A 20,930-nucleotide genomic window follows, 5' to 3' on the forward strand; every position below is an offset into this window, starting at 1 on the left:
TAATAATGAGCGTACAAAGCATTTATTGCAATATTTGTTAAGGAACAAAACATTTTATTGCCAGATTATCAACATTTCATTTCAAAGATATCACCGGTGTCTCGTCATGAAGTAGCCAGTTATTTATTTGCCTCGGGGAACAAAAAACGTTTTCCAGTCCGAGTGAAAAGTTATATGCAATTATTTAGTTGACAGACTTTGACCGCGACATTTAGTGGCGTCACAGTTGAAAGGGTTTTAGTGTTTGTTATTAGACGGTTGAGATTAGACTCTTGAGGTGACTTCATTGATAAGTGACGTTTAGTGTTTGTTGCCTCATAGTACATTTATACAATGCAATTTCTGTGGAGTAGCCTTAGTGAATATCCAGAAAAGAAGGAAAAGATTTCTCTCAAAGACCAGCTTGAGAAACTAGATCTTAACCGAATCCTCTGTCCGTAAGTTCCATCATCTACTATAGAGGATCATCCAATATGCATGATGAAGTCTCAAACATTACAGTGGCAAGGCCGGAGGCTTAGTTCCACGCTGGAGACCTTAGTATTTCTAAAATATACCACTACTAACATTGTAGGAAAACGAAGTGTAGAGTGGCCACCACACATTCTCAAATCTATCTTTGACCAATGCATACAAACATACCTATCCACTCTGATCAATCATATTTTTTCTTTTTTGTGTCGTTGGTTCAATAATAAACAGTTTTAGAGTTTCAATATGGCGGAGATCTCTTCATGCACGCGCTGTCACTTCTGACAGAAAAGGGCGGTCTCTTTTTTCGATGCATAACTTTTGCCATTGACAACGGTTTCTGAACTTTCAAATGAGGATATTCTTCTTTTGCTGAAAATCCCAAACGTTTGATTGATCTCGTCACCCAATTTAAATCTGGAACGCTGACTGTCGGATGTTGCTTGCTTCCTCTTCTCGTCTGCTAGATTGGTTGATACATTTACAGATTTCATTCTATAGGTCATACCAGCTTGCTGTAATTGGCGGGATAGTGAGAGAGACGCTTCAGAATTTCGGGGCTGATTTAATTTGGCATAGTTAATGAAAGAAAGATTTGTAGGCGTGTTAGTCATAATCAAGTTTCGTTTATAACCTGTTAAGTCAATTTTCAACAGATCTAAGGCACACATTCGAGATTTCTCAGCTTTGGGAAAATGCTCGTCTATTGCTCTTTCAGATGTGGCAAGTCCGTTTTGTTTTATTGAAAAGCTTCTGTTAACAGTGTATACTATTGGCTGTCCTAATGCATGCCTGCTCTTTAGGTCAAGCCGAAGTAACGATTCTAGGCTTTGTATTCGATCATTTACTTGAGAAGATACTGGCTCCACTCTTCTGTCTAAAAGTTTATTTGGCGTGCTTTTTAAATAACGTGACAAATTTCTAGAATATGATTGGCTTTTAGAGAGTGCATACTTTTCACTGGATCTTCCCAGAGTGACACTTGATTTGGAGTTCCCATATCCTGCGAAACTAGAATACGTCTGCAAAGTCGCTTTTTGGTCATTTTTGGTACAACTTTTTACTTCCGGGCTAGGCGATTTTCTAAAAACTATAAATTTTGAAACATCTTTTGGTAAACTTCCGAATTTTCTACGATTTGAAAAAAGATTGGCGGTTACAGGGGAGTTAACTTCTACTTCTTGTAGTTCTATTGTCTTGCAGACGAGTGGTATTCTGTTAGGCGGCGTTATTGAACTACGAACCGAGGATGCAGATGTGCAGTTCCTGCACAATTTTGATTTCGGACGATGTTCTGTTTGCGAAAAAACATGGCGATCTGGTTGAGAATCATTTGATTCAGTTTGTGTAGAGTCTGAAGTATCTGTGTTTGTTTCGGATATGTATGACAGTGAGACACCGAGGTTGTACAAACGCAAACTTGTCGAGGCATCATCCACGCTCTCTGAATCTACAGAGTCGTCATAGGGCAAGGAGATCATACTTCTACGCAGATCGCTAAAATTACTCCTAGAGTGATCCAAAGGCAGGTCAACTTTGGACGTGAAAGGGATAGACAAAAACTTTTTTTCTGGGCTTCCGGAAGTGTCGGTAAACCCTCTCACTTCCGGTTCTTGTGATTGATAGTTTGTTTTCAATCTACGAGGAGAGTTGAGCTCAGGAGAAGACAACCATCGCTGCACGTACTCAGGCTTATTGACAGAGTTATCTATTGTTTTGCTTTCAAAATTCATCGCGTTATCTAGTTCGAAGTTTGCTTTGTCATTAGGTACTTCTGCATCAAATATCGTATTTGCATTCTTGTCGACATTATGATTATCTGATATGTCTTGATATGCCTCGTTTCTTTGTTCCCCCATCCCGACTTCAGAGTCAGACTGCGTTGTCGAGATAGTTTGTTCTTTCATTTCTCTGTGAGTATTTTGAGATACACACATTTTCTCAGATCTAGAAGACTGACTCTGAGTGAGCACACTTGCCGAGTCGGAACTTTGTTGGCCATTGTGTCCAGCATTTGTCAAAGATTCGTTACTATGAGATTTCGTCGCCGCGTGCTTCCATTGTGTTATCTTAATGTAAATCTCCGGGGCGAATAAAAGTTCGTCTTCAACTGTCTCATCCTCTAAACTTTCTTCCACATCGTGTCCGTCACGTGAACATTTCTCTGGAGCGTCCTGGGACTCCGACACATCTTGCACCGTGATGGGCTCATTGTTGACTAGCTGGCTACTTTCCTGTTCCTCCTTGATAGAATCGGCGGAATTTGTTTTAGCTTCCATTGTCTGATCTTCACTTTGATCACTTGCATTCTCGTTGCTAGACCTTGTCGATAAGACGTCGAAGAGTCCTTTTAAGCTCTTATCTTCTTGAGCTACAAAGTTGCCACTGAAGAAACTCCTTGTCTTAACAGACCCTGCCGAATAGACACGCTGAGAAGTGTCGCTGTTTGCCTGAGCCGACTGCAGTGACATGATAACATCAGCCAGTTTGCTGACACTGGCCTGGGTTTTATTTTCTCTCACTTGGAGCCCTTTGGATTCAGCTCTTGGATCCTGGCTCAATGATTCTCCGTGGCTCTGTAATTCAATTCCTCGGTAGCGTGCTGTGATGTCTTTCCCCAGCAAAAATTCGCTGAAATCTGTCAAGAAAGGAATATTTGCTACAAAATATGTATTTCATAAAAAGATTTAAAAAAACAACGTTATATGCTTCTTTTGAACACTTGGGTGGGGGAGGGGGCGGGTTTACATAAAGCTGTCAAATTTAGCTTATTTTTTTTTCCCCATACTCCAGAATCTTCTACACCCTACCAATTAAATTCAAACAAGCTCTTAAACATTGTATCTTATTTTATATTTTAAAGTCCTTCTCTCGAAAACCTATATTAGGCTTACGTTCTTTGTGTTTCCATGTGTTCATTGTAATCGTTCTTGTTCCATGAAACCTTTCATGTCTGCACAAATACCACATTCATCTTCATCTATCCCTTAGTTTTAGTGAACTGTTGAGGCGCCACACATAATCTGTCGATCACCTTTCTCCATTACTCTCGTCTTTTGTATTGGGTAGAATCCTTCCATCGACAGAACAATCAACTCTATGATGTTGTCTTCTTTTCACTTTAGTTGTCTGCCTCTTCTTCTTTTTCCTGGTACTGTTCCCTGGTGGAAAATTGTTTTTTTTTTTTTTGCGAGCCTTGAGAACCTTGTGATATAGCCATAAAGTTTTATTTTGCGTTTTTTTTTTACAGTTTTCAGCAGGTCATTGTTTGGCCAAATAGCCAATGTCAACCTGTTCCGAGTCTCCTGGTTTGTGCTGTTGTCCTTGTAGGTGATATCTAGGATGCTTTTATTGAATCTCAATTTCAGATAGTGTCCAAAATTCTCAAGCATAAAGAATATGACCATGATCCAGGAACGCATCAAATTTTAGTGTTAAGAGTTATGCCTGAAACTTTGCAAGTGCTTTTGTGGACTTAGTAGTTCTGGCCAGTAGTTCAGGTTTTGTGGACTTAGCAGTTCTGAACACTAGTTGAGGTTTTGTTCCTACTTCTGAAACAATAGCTTCAATGTATTTAAGACAATTGACTTTTACCACCAATAAAACCTTGTTGGCTATTGGTCATAATGAGTATTTTTTTTTCAGCATTGATTTGCATGCCATATGTTGCGGAAGTCTTGCAATGCGCATCATCAAGTCAGCTAGCTCTTTCTTTGTCCCTGCCACGATGCAGGTTTACAAAGAATTGTAACTTAGGATAATTAAGTAAATTAAAAGTGTGTGTGTGTTTTTAAGAACTTAAAAGGTTTCAAGGACGGACATCCCAGTATAACCAGCATTAAATCAAACAGCTAGCTATTTTTCCTACGGCAAACTATAAAAGAGCTTACAGATCAGCAGCAAAAAGCTGACTGGAAGAACTAGATCTACAAAACTGGTGTAATTCTATTATCATTCTTATAAAGGAATTAATTTGTAAAAAATATCTAGGCTTATTGTGGAGGGAGAAATTACCTTTAAGACTGATGCTCCCTTTCTGGTCAGGATCAACAGCCTTCATCATATCGGCGATGACGTCATCATCTGACTCTTGACCCAAATTTAAGATCAGCTGCTGGATGTCGGACTTTGAGATGTAACCATCCTCGTCGTGATCGATCAGCTGATGGAAGAATGGGATAGGTCATTGAATGATTGGACAAAGTATGTGCTTTGATTAGGGTACTCTATTCTAGCACCATTTCAATGATTTGTATCTCAGTCTAGTCTAATTTATTTGTTTAATTGGTTTGTCTTTTAAGACATTCAACGCTTGGTTTGAGGCTTGGACAGGTTTCTCTTTTAATCTGTTACAAGCTCCGTTGCTGGCTTCGTGGTTAGGACAGTAATATGTCTGTCCATTTTTGTAACCGAAATTTCGATATTTAGTAGTGACGAGAGTATGATTGCCAGGTGGTGTGGCGCTGCAGACTGTTGTGACGTTGATTTTTTAGTGCCAGAATTTCTTGTTTTAATTTTAAACTGGGCATCGTCAAGCACTGGGAGATTCTTCTCAAAAGTCATTCTTGGCTTAAGTCATTATTAACATTAGATATTTTTTGTCACTGATCTTGCTATTCGGGCATTCTTGCCATAGGGAATAAAAAGATTAAACATTCTTATTTTTCTGTCATTCTCGGTATTAAGTGATTTCCGACATGGAGCATTCTCATCAAAGGGCTTTCTTGTTATTTAAGTGTTCTCAACAAGAATCCCGAGATTTTTTGGTATTCTTTATTCCTGAGCATTCTTGATATTTTGCATTATCAACTCCTTTAAAAAAAATTATATATATATACGTAAAATCCTTAAAAAAACACAACAAAAAAAAAAACAACTCACAGTAAGGTACAGTTATTTCCCTCATTCGATAAAAAAAAATCCATTACCAATAATTAATTGACGAATTGAGCATTTGTGTTTATTGATTCATGTTTCGTTAGGTACAATAAATAATTTTTCAAGTATCATTTTGATTGGATAATGCATTTGAGAGAATCAGGAGAAATAGCGTTAACAAATATTTAAGGGGACTAAACCCAACAAATTTAGCCATTTCTTTGCATACTGAAGAATTAGTTTCCCTTGTTGCTTTTAAACAAAATAATACATTACCAGTAATTAATTTCTAATTGGATACTTTTTAAAAATTGATTCATCTTTTGTCTGTCAATGAATAATTATGCAAAGTTTCAGCTTGATCCGAGAATGGGTGAGGGAGAAATAATGTGTACATGATTTTTACCAGACAGACAGTCAGACAGACAGAGTGATTTGATATAAGCTTTGTCTTGTTTCGTGTTATGTAAGGCCTTGTAAGATGACCTTGAAAGCACCACGGGAGCTATGACTCCAACCATGATCTACTGATCTATTTCGCAACACGTAAAGGCCAGTGACATGTCGGTAGAACCCTTAAGTATATCACAACATGACTTAATTACCCACACACCCACCCAAACAAAAAGGAAATAAATGAACACACTGGAGGTACGTCGAGCTACTTGATCTGAACGCGGTTAAGCGTGACCAGAGGCACAGACATTCCTGTTCAGGTGTCACAGAGTACGAAGTCTGATTTTTTGCATTGACCTCCTCATGATTCATTGAATAAATATCGAACGTTTCATTTAAGAATTTCGATTCCCACTTTATCCTTATTTCAACCAGAGATCACTCATAGAGAAATGGAGAAGCCAATCTATTGCTATGTTTAAAAACTGTTTTCTTGTAGAATTCCACTCCACTGATCGACCGTTTTTTTGTTGTTTTTTTTTCGCATTCAACATCTATGTACGATTTCTGGGCACTCAAGAAAAAAAGGGAAGTGGGTCTCCTCCCTTGGTTATCTTTCTTTCTTCCAAAACGTAATCTAGAGACCGATTCAAGAACGGACATCGTTGAGAACCTGAGCGTAGCTTTAAACAAAATAAACTAAATTAAAATTCACCTTTCAGACTTAGCCATCGATAGGGCAAATAAGGAAATGGAAATCTGTTTCTTTGGCCAGCACATGAACACTTTGATTACTGTCAGTCAACCAATAGAGTTGGGTAGAGTTTAGTAGTGTCTTAAAGATACCTAAATACTGAGAACCCTCAGTTGGCAAACCAAGCTCTTTGCAACTCAGCCACCAAGCAGTTTTGATCACAAGGAATGAACTATTTATTTGTTAAATCGTCTTTCTGTAGATCTATCTCGTAATTGAAACGCGATATGAAGCTTCAAAATCGACACTAGCAGCTGGGAAAAAGTGGCACTGGATAGATTTACATGGAGAGCGAGCATAAGGATCCCTTGCAGATGTCTTACACAACTGTAGTAGAAAGAAGGGTGAAAATGCAACGGCGTCTGGTGATAATATATGCCCAACCTATGACCGCAGCTGTGCATAAAGGACTGGCATCTTTAGGTCACACAAGAAGTTGCAAATAGACAAGATCGTCTGTCGAGACGTAAAATGCCACAGATCTAGGTCGAAAGGCCCTTTTCTGTAGGACACGTCCGTAAATCTGGACCTGACAGCATGAGTAAAAGTACTTAGACCTAGCTAGAAAAACCAACCATTTTAAATATATTTTCACGCCTTCCATACTTGAGTCAAGAGTAACTACATATTAAGTTGCAATACAACCTCACATCACAGCTTTCACTTGATAGTGAAACATTATCTATTCAAGGTTAGAGTATGCACATCCGTTGTGAATATGGTAATTTAAAAGTATCAAAGGCCTTTTTTGTAATAAAATGGGTTTGTTTGCATTAGCTTGTATAGTTTTAATTTAATTTTATAAAATTCAGATTCCATCTCAGAAGATCCAAATTACCCGCTGCTCTTGTTTCGATAACAATAAACAAGCAAAATATAAAAATACTTTAAAAAACAACACAAGAAAACAACAATAGATGGGAAGAACTTTTAACTTACAACTATGTATTTCAATAATGTAGAAGTTATTTCCCTTTTCCATCTCAAACACAATCATTTATTACCAATAATAAATTGACTAATCGTTAATTTTTTTAATTAATTAATTAATTGTGTGGGATAAATAGCATGTACAATTATCTAAGGGAACAAACCCTCACATTTGTAGCCAGCCATATCTATGCATACTGAAGGATTACTTTCCCTTGTTGATATTGTTGTAAACTTGTCCCCCCCCCCCCCCGACTGACCATTTTTCCCCACGTGAGATCTTTTTGAATTGTTGTTTATGTTTTGGAGGCGAAACGGACCTGAGCGAGTGTGTTGAGGAAAAAGGAACTAGAGTTATGATCGTGGATTTCTCAACGGAGGATTGTTTCTTTTCTTAAATCGGTTTTGTGAATAGTTGTATGTACATTTTGATTAGGAGGACTGTGCAATTGTTTCGATTATTCGGATTATTGACTGTTCGTAGTAGATTGTGCTTCTGCAACGAGAAGAATATCGGCGACCTGACAATCGGTGAGTTAACTATCTTTAGCCTACTCCAAAGTCGTAACAACTGGTGTCACAAGTGGGACCCCGCCCACTCTAGTTACAATGTCTACTTCTAAACGCCTTCACGAGCTCCAGATTAATGAAATCCGAAAGGAGCTAAAGAGGCGAGACATCGTAGCGTCAGGAAACAAAGAAGCCCTTGTTAGCCGTCTGAGAGAGGCCTTGAAAGAAGATGGGTTCGACCCGGACACTCACGAGTTCGAAGTGAAGACTGATCTGGGCGGAATATTGAGTGAAATGAAAAAAGAGCTTCTAGTGTCAATGCAAACAATTGCGACTAGCCAGAAATCAGATATGGAGGAATTCAGAAGTAAGCTAAGGGATGAAATCGCTGCAGTGAAGTCGGAGCTCACAGTGCAGATGGAGCAAAAGATTCAAGTCCTTAGCGACGAGGTCCAGGCAGTCAGAGTTGAGCTGGGCAAGGTTAAAGGCACAAAAGTAAATTTAGGGTCAAGCGAGGCAACTGGAAAAGTCAAGCCACCCTTCTTTGATGGTACGGTTTCGTGGACAGTTTATAAAAGACAATTTGAGGCGGCTGCAAAAGTGAACAATTGGAGAACAAACGAAGAAAAAGCCACTGGATTAATGCTTGCGTTACGAGGAAAGGCCACTGAATTGCTCCAGATAGTAAGCGACCAGCAAGATTATGAGGCACTTGTTAGAACTATGGAATTGCGATTTGGAGATGAACACATGAAGGAGGTTTATAGGGTTCAATTGAAGACTCGGCAGCAAAAACCAGGAGAGACACTACAAGAGCTGATGGCAGACATCGAACGACTGGCACGCTTGGCTTATCCGACCCTGACCCAAGAGATCTTAGACGTTCTCGTAACGGACGCGTTTATCGATGGTGTTCATGACCCCGAGTTGAAGAAGGCTATCCGATTGAGTGGGAAACGAGAGGCGAGCGATGCTTTGATATACGCCTTATCTTTTGAGGCAGCTAAAGGCACAGCGAAAACGACCTATCTCAGTCGGGGGCTCCATGTGCAGGAGGAGGACCTCACGCATATTATCAGACAGGTGGTGGACACTATAGAGGACCGGCGGGCACAGCAGATGCCCAGGCAGAACAGGTCGGTCTTTCGCTGCTGGAATTGCTATGCTCCTGGCCATATTCAAAGGAATTGTACTCGAAGAAATGCAGGCCGTCTGAGAGGAAGAGATGGATTGGGTAACCAGCAAGCAGCCACCGCCCAATCTCAGAACCAGGAAAACTAGATTCTGCCGGTCTCGTGGGGCGGAGACAGGCAGCGAGATTTACAGGAAGCCCTAGACTTATCATCCCAGTGGCTGTGTTAGGTAAAAATAGAAGTCTGAGTGTACAAGGGAAAGTAGGAGTTCGTTTCTGCAGATTTCTCTTAGATACTGGCGCATCAAGATCAATAATTCACCCTAGTCTCGTAGAAAACCATGTGATTCATGAAACAAGTGGCTATTCACTAAAAACAGCTAGTGGTGAACTGTTACCGATTTTAGGACAAACCTTTGTAAATTTTGAGATAGCTAACCAACGTTTTAGTCACGAATTCTTGGTCGCCCATATAATGGATGAGTGTATTCTGGGACTAGACTTTATGCAATTATTTGGATTCACGTTGAACATTGGGGGTGGCACAGTACAATATGGGAATCTAGAAATTCCCTTGCTGGGGGACAACATGGAAGAAGAACAGATTAAGAGGGTCTTAGTAACAGAAGACACCATCATACCCCCACAGTCTGAAGCCATCATATGGGGAACAATAGAAGGCAACGATCCCATGTCTATCACAAGCCTCATAGAGCAGTCAAAGGAAGCATATAGAAGGTTGCCTGTTGGGAGAATATTGGTTGTTAACAGAGAAGACAGGAGAGTACCTGTTCGCGTTATGAACGTTGACAATCAAGCTTGCAACCTACAAAAGAATAATGTTATCGCCACCTGTTGCCCAGTGGAGCTTATTGCAACGTGTGGTGCGGTGGCCCCTGTAGCTAGTGCATCGTTATGTGACTCTCGAGTTGATCTAATGCTTGGAGATGTGGGCGAGAATCTGTCAGAGGAAGAGTACAATAAAGCTAAACAACTGTTGCTAGAGTTTAAAGACATCATGCAAGACAGTGAAAATGAAGGTGGCCGGACTAATATGGTAACCCATAGGATAGATACAGGTAACACTAGACCAATCCGGCAAACACCACGGCGACTACCATTAGCAAAGCAACAAGAGGCCGCTCACATGTTGGAACAAATGAAGGAACAAGGAATTATAGAGCCGTCTAACAGCCCATGGTGCTCGCCTGTTGTTCTGGTTCAGAAAAAAGATGGCTCTCTGCGTTTTTGCGTTGACTACAGGGCTTTAAATAACGTCACACAAAAAGACAGCTATCCACTGCCGCGTATCGATGACACATTAGACACTCTTTCTGGAGCTCATATATTTTCAACCCTAGATCTCAAAAGCGGCTACTGGCAAGTAGGTTTACATCCTGATGACAAACAGAAAACAGCTTTCTCCACGGGAAACGGACTATGGCAGTTTACGGTTATGCCTTTCGGGCTCTGCAATGCACCGGCAACTTTTGAGAGACTGATGGAACAAGTTTTGCGGGGCTTAAATTGGAATGCTTGCCTGGTCTACCTAGATGACATTATAGTCTTCGGAAAGACATTTGATGAACACATACATAACTTGAGGGAAGTGATGCAGCGTATTCGAAGTGCGGGAATGAAACTAAATCTGAAGAAGTGCTCATTCTTTCAGAGGGAAGTCAAATATCTGGGACATATTGTATCCAAAGACGGGGTAAGCACAGACCCAGAAAAAACGGAAGTCGTCAAGCACTGGCCTACACCTACTAATCTTCATGAGCTCAGAAGCTTCTTGGGTCTTTGCAGCTATTACAGACGCTTTGTACCCAGTTTTTCCAGTATCGCTAGAGCCCTTCACCAATTGACTGAGAGGAAGACGCAATTTCAATGGACGACAGATTGTCAAGAGAGATTGAAAGAGGCTCTCGTCTCATCGCCCATGTTGTCTTATCCCCTACCTGGTATTGTGTTTCAACTTGACACGGATGCTAGCAATACAGGGATCGGTGCTGTTTTATCACAGGAAGTGGACGGTAGCGAGAGAGTGGTAGCCTACTTTAGCAGAAGTTTGTCAAAAGCTGAACGAAATTATTGTGTGACTAGACGTGAGCTGCTAGCTGTAGTGGACTCCATTAAACATTTTCACAAGTATCTGTATGGACAAAGATTTAAGTTGAGAACAGACCATGCGGCCCTCCAATGGCTACTTTCCTTCAAGAATCCGGAAGGACAAGTAGCTAGATGGTTAGAAAGGTTACAGACTTATGATTTCGAAACACAACACAGGAAGGGACAAGCCCATTCGAATGCTGACGCTTTATCACGACGACCTTGTAAGCAGGAGTGCAAGCATTGCACAAAAGTAGAAGGGAAAACAAGTGCCCTGGATTGTAGGCGGTTGGAGCTAAGTGCATCAGCGTCTTGGTCTGAGGAGACGATAAGCAGAGAACAAAAGGATGACAAAGATATTGCCCCAATTTTGCAATGGAAGGAAGTTGGACAACGCCCTGATTGGCATCAAATTTCTAGTACGGGAGAGATTACCAAGGCTTACTGGGCGCAATGGGACTCTCTGGTGATAGACAACGACGTCCTAAAACGGATTTGGGAATCCACCAATGGGACCTCGACACGAGTACAACTAGTTTTACCAAAGATTAGAATTCCAGAAGTGCTACATGAAATGCACAACGGCTCCACAGGTGGTCACTTAGGCGTTAACAAAACGTTAGAAAAAGTCAGGCAAAGGTTTTATTGGTGTCACTACAAGGAAGACGTAGAAGATTGGTGCAGGAAATGTGACCGGTGTGCGGCAACTAAAGGCCCGCAACGTCGAACTAGAGGACCCTTGCAACAGTACAACGTAGGTGTCCCATTCGAGAGAATCGCACTGGACGTAGCTGGACCTTTTCCTGAGACTAACAAAGGGAACAAATACATTCTCGTGATAATGGACTATTTTAGTAAATGGCCAGAAGCTTTCGCGATGCCCAACCAGGAAACCACAACAATAGTCGATATTTTGGTAGGACATTGGATTAGTCGTTTTGGTGTCCCAATGGAATTACATTCAGATCAAGGACGCAACTTTGAATCTAATCTGTTTCAGGAGATTTGTAAAATCCTGAATATCGAGAAGACGCGAACCACACCAATACGCCCTCAATCAGATGGGATGGTAGAACGCTTCAATCGTACGCTGGTACAGCATCTGGCTAAAATGTCAGCAGAACAGCAAAATGATTGGGATGACTACATTCCCCTATTCCTTCTGTCTTATAGAGGAGCAGTTCATGCAACTACAGGTTACACACCAGCCAAATTATTGTTTGGTCGAGAACTTAGGATGCCAGCAGACCTCTTATTTGGACAGCCAGGAGACCAACCAACAACGGCAAGCGAATATGTAACAGGACTTCGAAGGAGACTAGAAGAGGTTCATGCAGTTGCAAGGAGTAGGATAAAAGACAGTAGCGACCTTATGAAAACCAGATACGACAGAAGGGCCAACTCTGCGGGGTTTGAAGAACATGATCTTGTCTGGCTATACAACCCCAAGAGAAAGAAGGGAAGATCGCCGAAATTACAGAAAGACTGGGAAGGCCCATATCGGATTGTGAAAAGGATCAACGACGTTGTGTACCGGATCCAGAAGGGCCCTCGAACCAAATGCAAAGTAGTGCACCTAGATCGGTTGAACCGTTATTGTGGAGATGATGGAGAGTCTGTTCGGGACGCACAGACCTAGGGAGGGGGTAGTGTTGTAAACTTGTCCCCCCCCCCCGACTGACCATTTTTCCCCATGTGAGATCTTTTTGAATTGTTGTTTATGTTTTGGAGGCGAAACGGACCTGAGCGAGTGTGTTGAGGAAAAAGGAACTAGAGTTATGATCGTGGATTTCTCAACGGAGGATTGTTTCTTTTCTTAAATCGGTTTTGTGAATAGTTGTATGTACATTTTGATTAGGAGGACTGTGCAATTGTTTCGATTATTCGGATTATTGACTGTTCGTAGTAGATTGTGCTTCTGCAACGAGAAGAATATCGGCGACCTGACAATCGGTGAGTTAACTATCTTTAGCCTACTCCAAAGTCGTAACAATATTAAAGAAAAAAATAATTAATTACTAGTAACTAATTGACTAATTGCTTAATTTGTTGATATAAGACTTGTAAAAAGCGGATTTTCAATAATACTCTGCGATTTTGAGATCTAAACGTGACAAACAGGTGTGCAGACAGAAATAATAAAATCAAGGCCTGCTTTTTTCCCTACCTTTATCTTAAATGTTTAGCTAACACAATTCATGCTATGTAATTTGCAATAAACATAAAACTAACGCTATCCATAAAGTTACCTTAAATGCAGAAATTACACAAGCGTCGACATCCGAGCCTGGTCTAGTTTCCAGTAACTTAAGAATTGTAGCATCTAGTTCATTTAGGTCAACCTGACCAGAATCTGAATAAAATATTTTTGAACATTCCGTCATTTACAAGCTGCAGTCAAGAGGAAAATCAATCCTAGGAAATTAACAAAGCTCTTTAAAAAACAAACGAAAAAATTATGAAATAATAATTATTTTGCGACATTAGCTCGTAAGATACGTAATAATGGTGTAGTCACCACACTTTTGAGCCCAGTATCAGCTGACTATGTTGTCACAAAACGCTGAGTACATACATGAGTTATGTGTTGATAACAGAACACTCCGTTACGTTCCTGGCTTTGGAATGTAAACCCCCAACAGAGCCCACAGCAGCTATGTTGGCCTTGGTTAATTTAGAAATTTTTATTTAATTATTTGTGTTTCTCATATATTTTAATTCATAAATGACTTTATTTTAATGTTGTAGAAGGGAAAGATTACCTATACACCTTTTCTCTTTTCTTTTATTGCCACGTGACTAGGTGACTTGAACGGGACGGGTTGATCTGAAGGATCAGTCAGAGAGGGTTTTCTTGTCGCGGAAGGTCACAATCATCGCTTATGTTATTTTTCCCTCGTATTTTTATTTTTGTCTTGCACTTAATTAAGAATATTTGTATCTACAAGAATTGAAGACCGAGTCATATTTTTAATTCTATTTATGTTTATAGAGCTCTGAATGATTAAAAGAAGTCTACTATTGTACTACATATTTTTAAATATCGCTCTTGTGTCCTGTGACACTTGTGTACATCAAGGGTCTACTTAAACAAAACACACCAATGCTACAAGTAGAGCTGTAAAATCGCGACAGTTTCAGCGTCAATAGTCGAGCCTCCAGAATCAACCTAGACAACGACCAGTTGAAACAGGTGCCAGGACACTGCCCGCATCTTGTGATTAAATTAACGCCGTCATTACAAAGGGTTGTCGCGATCTTTATAAGATCCAAATGTAGGTTAAAACTGGGTCCATTTTATCGCGTAAAAAGAATATTTTAGATATTATTAATGAGAGTGATTCCCCTTAGCGAAACAGGAAGCATGTAGTTTGTAAATCTGACTGTAGGGAACAAACAGGTGCATTTGTAGACTTCTGTAGATTGATGTATTGCTTTAAACGTCAATTAGTAAACCGTAATAAGTGACGTCTGTACGAGCTAGCTCTAATTTTTAGCTAAAAAGGAAAGGGATGGCAGCTAGCAGCGTTTGAGCTGGGAACCATTGCTATGAAAGTCACAAGTGCTTACTTCTCGTTCAGGTAGCCCACCATATGTATTTAAATTAACATGCAACCTACTTGTGTATTAAAAGGGTCACACCATAAGATCCTAAGAACTTGTGGAAATCGTTTTTTTTTTTATGTGCAAAGGGAGGCAATGCAAATAAACAATGTCTTCCTAAAAAAAAAATTTTCTCAATATCGGGGAGGACGTCTTGATGTACTAGTTATATAAAGGCATTCTGTGATACCTATCTTTTTTTTTGGTCATTAAAAATGGGAAGGGGGGTTATAACGCATGTCACGTGCCGATTCAATATTTTGTTTTCTCTCTTATCTTATCTTATAAATTACAGACGTTCCTTCGAAGAGAAGATAATTATGCATGTTAATTCAACACTTTAACTTTACAAAGCCACTGTTTTTGTTTTTTTTTGTGGCTGATTGAGGCACCCTTTTCCATCCTCTAATGGCTCTAGGGAGGAAGGAACTCTTGTACGCATTTGTCTCGGCATTTTGAAAAAAGAAATGTGCATTTATGGTTGTTTCTTTCTGACCATTTTATAGGTTTCGTTCTAGTATTTGATTCATGAATGGTACAGCTCTAGTCAATATGCAAGTACACGTTTGTTATAAATCTCACGACTGTATTTGCGCCTCTTTTTTTCTTGCTCAAACATGCTCAGTTTTGTTTTCAATAGCACCGTTCAAGACGGGACATAGTGCGCGCGTCGTTTGAGCAACACAGTTGGCATTTAGTTTTAGATAGTTATTAACTCTTTAAGTGCTGAACTGTTTTACACTATTCTGATGTTTAGAGGGTAAACTACCACACGAGTTTTAAGGGTTAATGAGGTTCTCTACCAAAAGTAAAGATCTGTATATATAATTCTCTACGTCGTTCAACCATGCGGGACACCACGCACGCACGCCGACTCTCTAGCCCTCGATTTAAAAGTCATGGAAAGAAAACTATTTTGTCTCTGCTAGTCGAACAAGAGTTACCCCACGTAACTTACGCGGCGACAGAGAGCTCGGGTCAGAAAAAAAAGAGACTGGGGGGGGGGGAGAGAACAATTAAACTTCTATCTATGTCCTACCGTGCTCCCCTCCTGCCTGCACCCGCGCCCTCCCTCGCTCCCACATTTGGACGACTGTATCTTTCAGGAAGTCGGCTAGTTTTTTTTTTTAATTAACTTACTTTCTGCTATTGCGCGTCTAAGTAGGTCCAGGATAGAGTCTTGGGCAGTGTCAATATCCATTGTCCGCAGTAAGGTCAGAACATTGTGAATATTGATTTCCTTTTCTCCGTCCGCCGTGACAGCCTTTACAGCCTCTTTCACTTCTATGTACACATAGGAATATTTGTTTTTATTAACTTATAAAGTTTTAACTAATTGTATTTAAAAAATAACAAAATTAATTAATGAACGTGTGTACCTATACAAAAACAAACACTTGAACGTTATATGGAACTCTGAAATAAGATATTAACCACGCTGGTTGCGTGTATTATAAAAAATCTCATTAAACCCAGCACACGTCAAAGAACCAACTTAATTTGTTCGTTAAATCCGATTTGAAAATAACCGCACGTGTTACAACTCTACCTTAAGCGAGTTCAGATTCTAACTCGTCGTTAGACCCCTTTGTTTTTTTTTCTGTACGCTTTGAATGTAACACACCATAAATCTAACTAAGTAATAAGGAATTCTACATTTAAAGAAATTAACTCTTGGCTAATATTCACTGCTGTAAATCTCACCTGTGTGGCATACCTACCAAAAGGGGTTTTGTTATTGTGAAAGTTCTAACAAATGGGGCTCGAAGAGGTCCCTTTTTTTTTTCAGCAGACCCTAAATGTATTTCAGTTGCCTTGTAGTTTGCCAAATTTTAGTATGAATTAAAGAATGATAATGAGACTATCACCAATGCTTAAAAGATTACTGAACGTGTGTAACAAGATGGACCCAAGCATTATTTTGCAGACGATATTTAATATTACTAAGCCAACCCGATTATACATTTCCTTCTGACGTCAGAACGGTCCAATTTTTCCCGAGCGGTTAACTATAGTTATGATGACGCCTTATTAGTAAGACAGGTCGCTACTGGATATTCGGCTAAATTGGAAAATGATTTTACGATGGTCATTACAACAATTGCGTCTATGCACTAAATAATCATCGAAAGCCTCGCTTATGTAATAATTGCTCATTCAGTTATTTAACGTTCGTTTAACTAATATAATGTAGTATGCCCTGAAGACGAAATACAAATTCCTTTATTCCACGGAAGGGATTATTTTCATCAAGGATCTCAATGACAGAAGCTGTGCACTTTCCAATACACCAAAGCTGCAGGATATGAAGGCGTCTCTTTAGAGTGACTAAGGAAACCTGTACTAGAGTTAGGCATTATTATCAATACAGATTATTCTTGTTTGTACGGTATTACTTACTTTACTAAAACAAAAAAAAAAAAACAAAAAAAAAATACACCATTACTACCCCAGCGAATGATTATTGAAGTTTGTCTATACATATATATAAATGCGGTTTATATAAAGTCTTTAAATAAAGATTTAATAATTCTTTAAAAAAACAACAACAAAGAATGAAGATTAAAAAATGAATACTAAACATTAGAGCTCAATCTTACTTTGATACACTAGAGATTTAAACTGTTCTGTATCCGAACAGTGCCTCTGAAAATAAAAGACAGTGTTAAAGAAATTAATGAACATTCTTTACTTCATTGAAACAAACTAGTTAGGCTTGTTAGCATCAACAGTTCAAGTTAAATAAAGCAATACTTTAGAAACGTCTTGTATCAATAAAATAACATGATAACTAATCATTTTATCTATCTATCTATCTATCTATCTATCTATCTATCTATCTATCTATCTATCTATCAGTCTATCTGTCTGTCCGTCTGTCTGTCCGTTGTGATGTTGCTTGTTTAGGCTGTATTGAGGTCAACTATGGATGACTGTTGAATTTCAACCAATTACTCTGCAAGCGTTTGGGTGTAATTGTTCGGGTGTATTCCGTGTAGTTGATCAACAATCCAGACAAAAACAAACACATCGGTTTTAACTAGTAAAGAGATGTAGTCAACGCTGATGAACAACTTCACATATATTTATTCTAATAAAAGGCCACAGTAGAAGTCTCTGTCACTAAACACGTTCCATTTCTTCCCTCACAACTTGCTGTACATAAGCTGCTAAGTCTTTTCCTTTTAACTCCATGGCCTTTCCATCCCGCATAGCTGTTTCCTTAACCTCCTTAAGGTCCACATATGATGATGTAGCCATTGTATTTTATTTTCACCCAAATTTATATATTTTTACTTAGCCTATATTAGTTATGGCTTTACTTCACACTTATTTTATATTTAAGTTTTTACAAACTTTTATACAAGTTTTAAGTGTTATGTCTCTATAGATTCAGTAAATGTGTAAATCTAGTCTGAGTTATATTCAAATCTGTATATTAATATCACACAAATTTAAATCTAGTATATTATAGTATATATAATAGTACCATTTAGATCTACAGTTATCAAGAGCACTATGACTATTAGTATGAATAACTATGATCAATTTTAAAATTTGATATGACTGAAGTGTCTAGAGTAGACTCTAAGACTAAGACTGTCTAGAGTAGATAAGATAGATCCAATCCAGAAATTATGGTTCTATTTAACCATATGAAATAAATACGTTTATACAATGTCAAATATATCTTTAACAAGATATATACATCTAGAATGTACTACCTTCATTCATCTTTCAATTAATATTAATATTCCCAAATTAGAGTCTAGATCAGTAAATGTACCAACGAAATGTACAAAAACTTTTGGATCTAAAATTAGCCAGACGACAATGTTTGACTACAATGCCAGTTTCGGCATTATTCTCATGGCAAAATCATATTTGATTTTAACCGCTCAAACTAAAATGTATTTTAGTCTGATTCACAATAAAAGAATCCTACCTGTACTTTCTATCATTAAGTGAAAAAAAATACAGATCTAATTAAATTAATAAAAATAAATAATATAAAATAATATATACAAATGAAATAATTAAATGAGACTATCGCTATGGGTTGGGATATGACAATATGGCACACATTAATAACGTCACGAAGTAACCAAGCAACAACGGATATGACGTTTAGACAAACAAAACAATCACTATCCTAAACGTATAATATAGCTTTTCATCTAAATAACGTCTTCTACCCCGACGGGTTTTAAGGCGCACCACCTGATTTTACTCAGGCTAACGTACCAAATTTAGACAAAATCTATTTCTAAGGGCAATCTAAACATATACTAATAAGAAAAATGGCACTTAGCTTTTGATAAGAAAGATCCCCTTTGTTCGGATTCCCGAATATGATAGATCACAACAAATTCCACTGCTACTCTTCCAGTTCTGACTCTGTTCTCCGTAGCTACCAGTGGATACAATACGTGTCGAATATCCCACGTAATGCCCCAGATGTCTTGATATGCCACAGCAAAATGTTTCAGTTTCTTCGACGACTGTTGATGACCGTATGTGTAGTTCCGACGACTTTGTGTACACAGTTACTGACGAATAGGTTAACGGTTCTCCTGGCGACGACTTGATTTGCGTAGACGACTACTGACAAATAACAGTCTCTTGACGGCAACTTGATCTGGACGACTGACGAATAACGAATTTCTTGACGATGACTTAATCTGGGCTGACGAATAACGGTGCTCTAAAATAGTTCACTGTTTCTGCTGTTAATCTGGTAGTACGACGAAGTTTGCTGTTGTATGCTGCTTCACTAGACCAAAATGTCCGTAATGTCCAATGTAGACTAGGTGAGACCAAGGTCACCTCCGACGACGTTCCGTTATACGATTAACGGTTTTCAACAAAATTAAGTGGATGTAGCTGTTTCCACTACTTCAATATCAACAAGTCTAGATATGGTCTAGACCAACGTATAATAAATATATCAATGTACAGCAACGACAAATACGACTTCACTAACCTTCCAAAGGTTAAACGCAGTTATAAAAGTGGCAAGCAACCGGTTCAATGAGCAAACTGCTCCACAAGAATCTCTCAAAGGGTAAGACGACAGAGCGATTTCGATTTAGTTAGCTACCAAACTTGTAGTACTCACAATACTTCTGACAGCGGGCAAACTGTCCTTCTCAAAACTGACGAGGTAAAACTTGATACGACTATGTGGCTCCTACGACTGTTTTCGCAAGCGAAGAAAACATATGTCCAACAGGTTCACTGACAAACTCTCACCCGTTATGAATGAACGGTTCCTCTGGCTGTAGGTCGATTCAGCATACGAATATCAGGCGTTGATAATATAAGTGTTGAGTAGACCAGACGTTGCGATGATTACTGTCCTGACGAAGGTCACCCTGAGTTAACGGCTCGTTGAACGTACGATCAAACAGGCGACGACTGCATGTAGATCTAGAACAAAGTCACTCTGCGATGATGCTGTGTTCAGCCGTACACCGATGAAACTTTATATCTTCGAGTGCACGACCCTCACCTGAGTAAACGTTCAGCTTCGATGTCCGGTTCAATGTTCGGCTTCGAGGTTCGGTTCGAGGTTCGGCTTCGAGGTTCGGTTCGAGGTTCGGCTTCGAGGTTCGGCTTCGAGGTTCGGCCTCGAGGTTCGGGGTCGCCACTGTGATGTTGCTTGTTCAGGCTGTCTTGAGGTCAACTATGGATGACTGTTGAATTTCAACCAATTACTCTGCAAGCGTTTGGGTGTAATAGTTCGGGTGTATTCCGTGTAGTTGATCAACAATCCAGACAAAACAAACACATCGGTTTTAACTAGTAAAGAGATGTAGTCAACGCTGATGAACAACTTCACATATATTTATTCTAATAAAAGGCCACAGTAGAAGTCTCTGTCACTAAACACGTCGTTACCCTGGAGTGTTCTATCGCTAACTGATTTTCCGGTCTCTAACACAACATATCCCAAACGTCACTAGTCCCGTTCAATATGCGTCTTCTATGGTGCGTCGCTAAATAACTAAACTATAAATAAGGTGTCTAACACCGTCCGTCCGTCTGTCTGTCTGTCTGTCAATCAACCAATTAATCTATCTATATATCTAGCTATCTAGCAATCTATCCATCTCTCTCTCTCTCTCTCTCTCTCTCTATATATAT

At 39.3% G+C, this 20,930-nt stretch overlaps 1 protein-coding gene across 1 annotated transcript in view; it reads right to left on the reverse strand.

The window, feature by feature from the left end:
* LOC129923565 (uncharacterized) overlaps positions 1-20,930 on the reverse strand; it is a 46,149-nt gene continuing 25,219 nt past the window's right edge. The window contains exons 4-8 of the mRNA XM_056015036.1: positions 17,384-17,429; positions 15,924-16,067; positions 13,430-13,533; positions 4,486-4,633; positions 1-3,109 (exon numbers count right to left, since the gene is read on the reverse strand). Of these exons, the coding sequence (XP_055871011.1) occupies positions 747-3,109; positions 4,486-4,633; positions 13,430-13,533; positions 15,924-16,067; positions 17,384-17,429 (2,805 nt within the window). The 3' untranslated portion in view covers positions 1-746. The remainder of the gene's footprint in view (positions 3,110-4,485; positions 4,634-13,429; positions 13,534-15,923; positions 16,068-17,383; positions 17,430-20,930) is intronic.

Source organism: Biomphalaria glabrata, chromosome 17 (assembly GCF_947242115.1).
Source record: "Biomphalaria glabrata chromosome 17, xgBioGlab47.1, whole genome shotgun sequence".
Classification (NCBI taxonomy): Eukaryota; Metazoa; Mollusca; class Gastropoda; family Planorbidae; genus Biomphalaria; species Biomphalaria glabrata.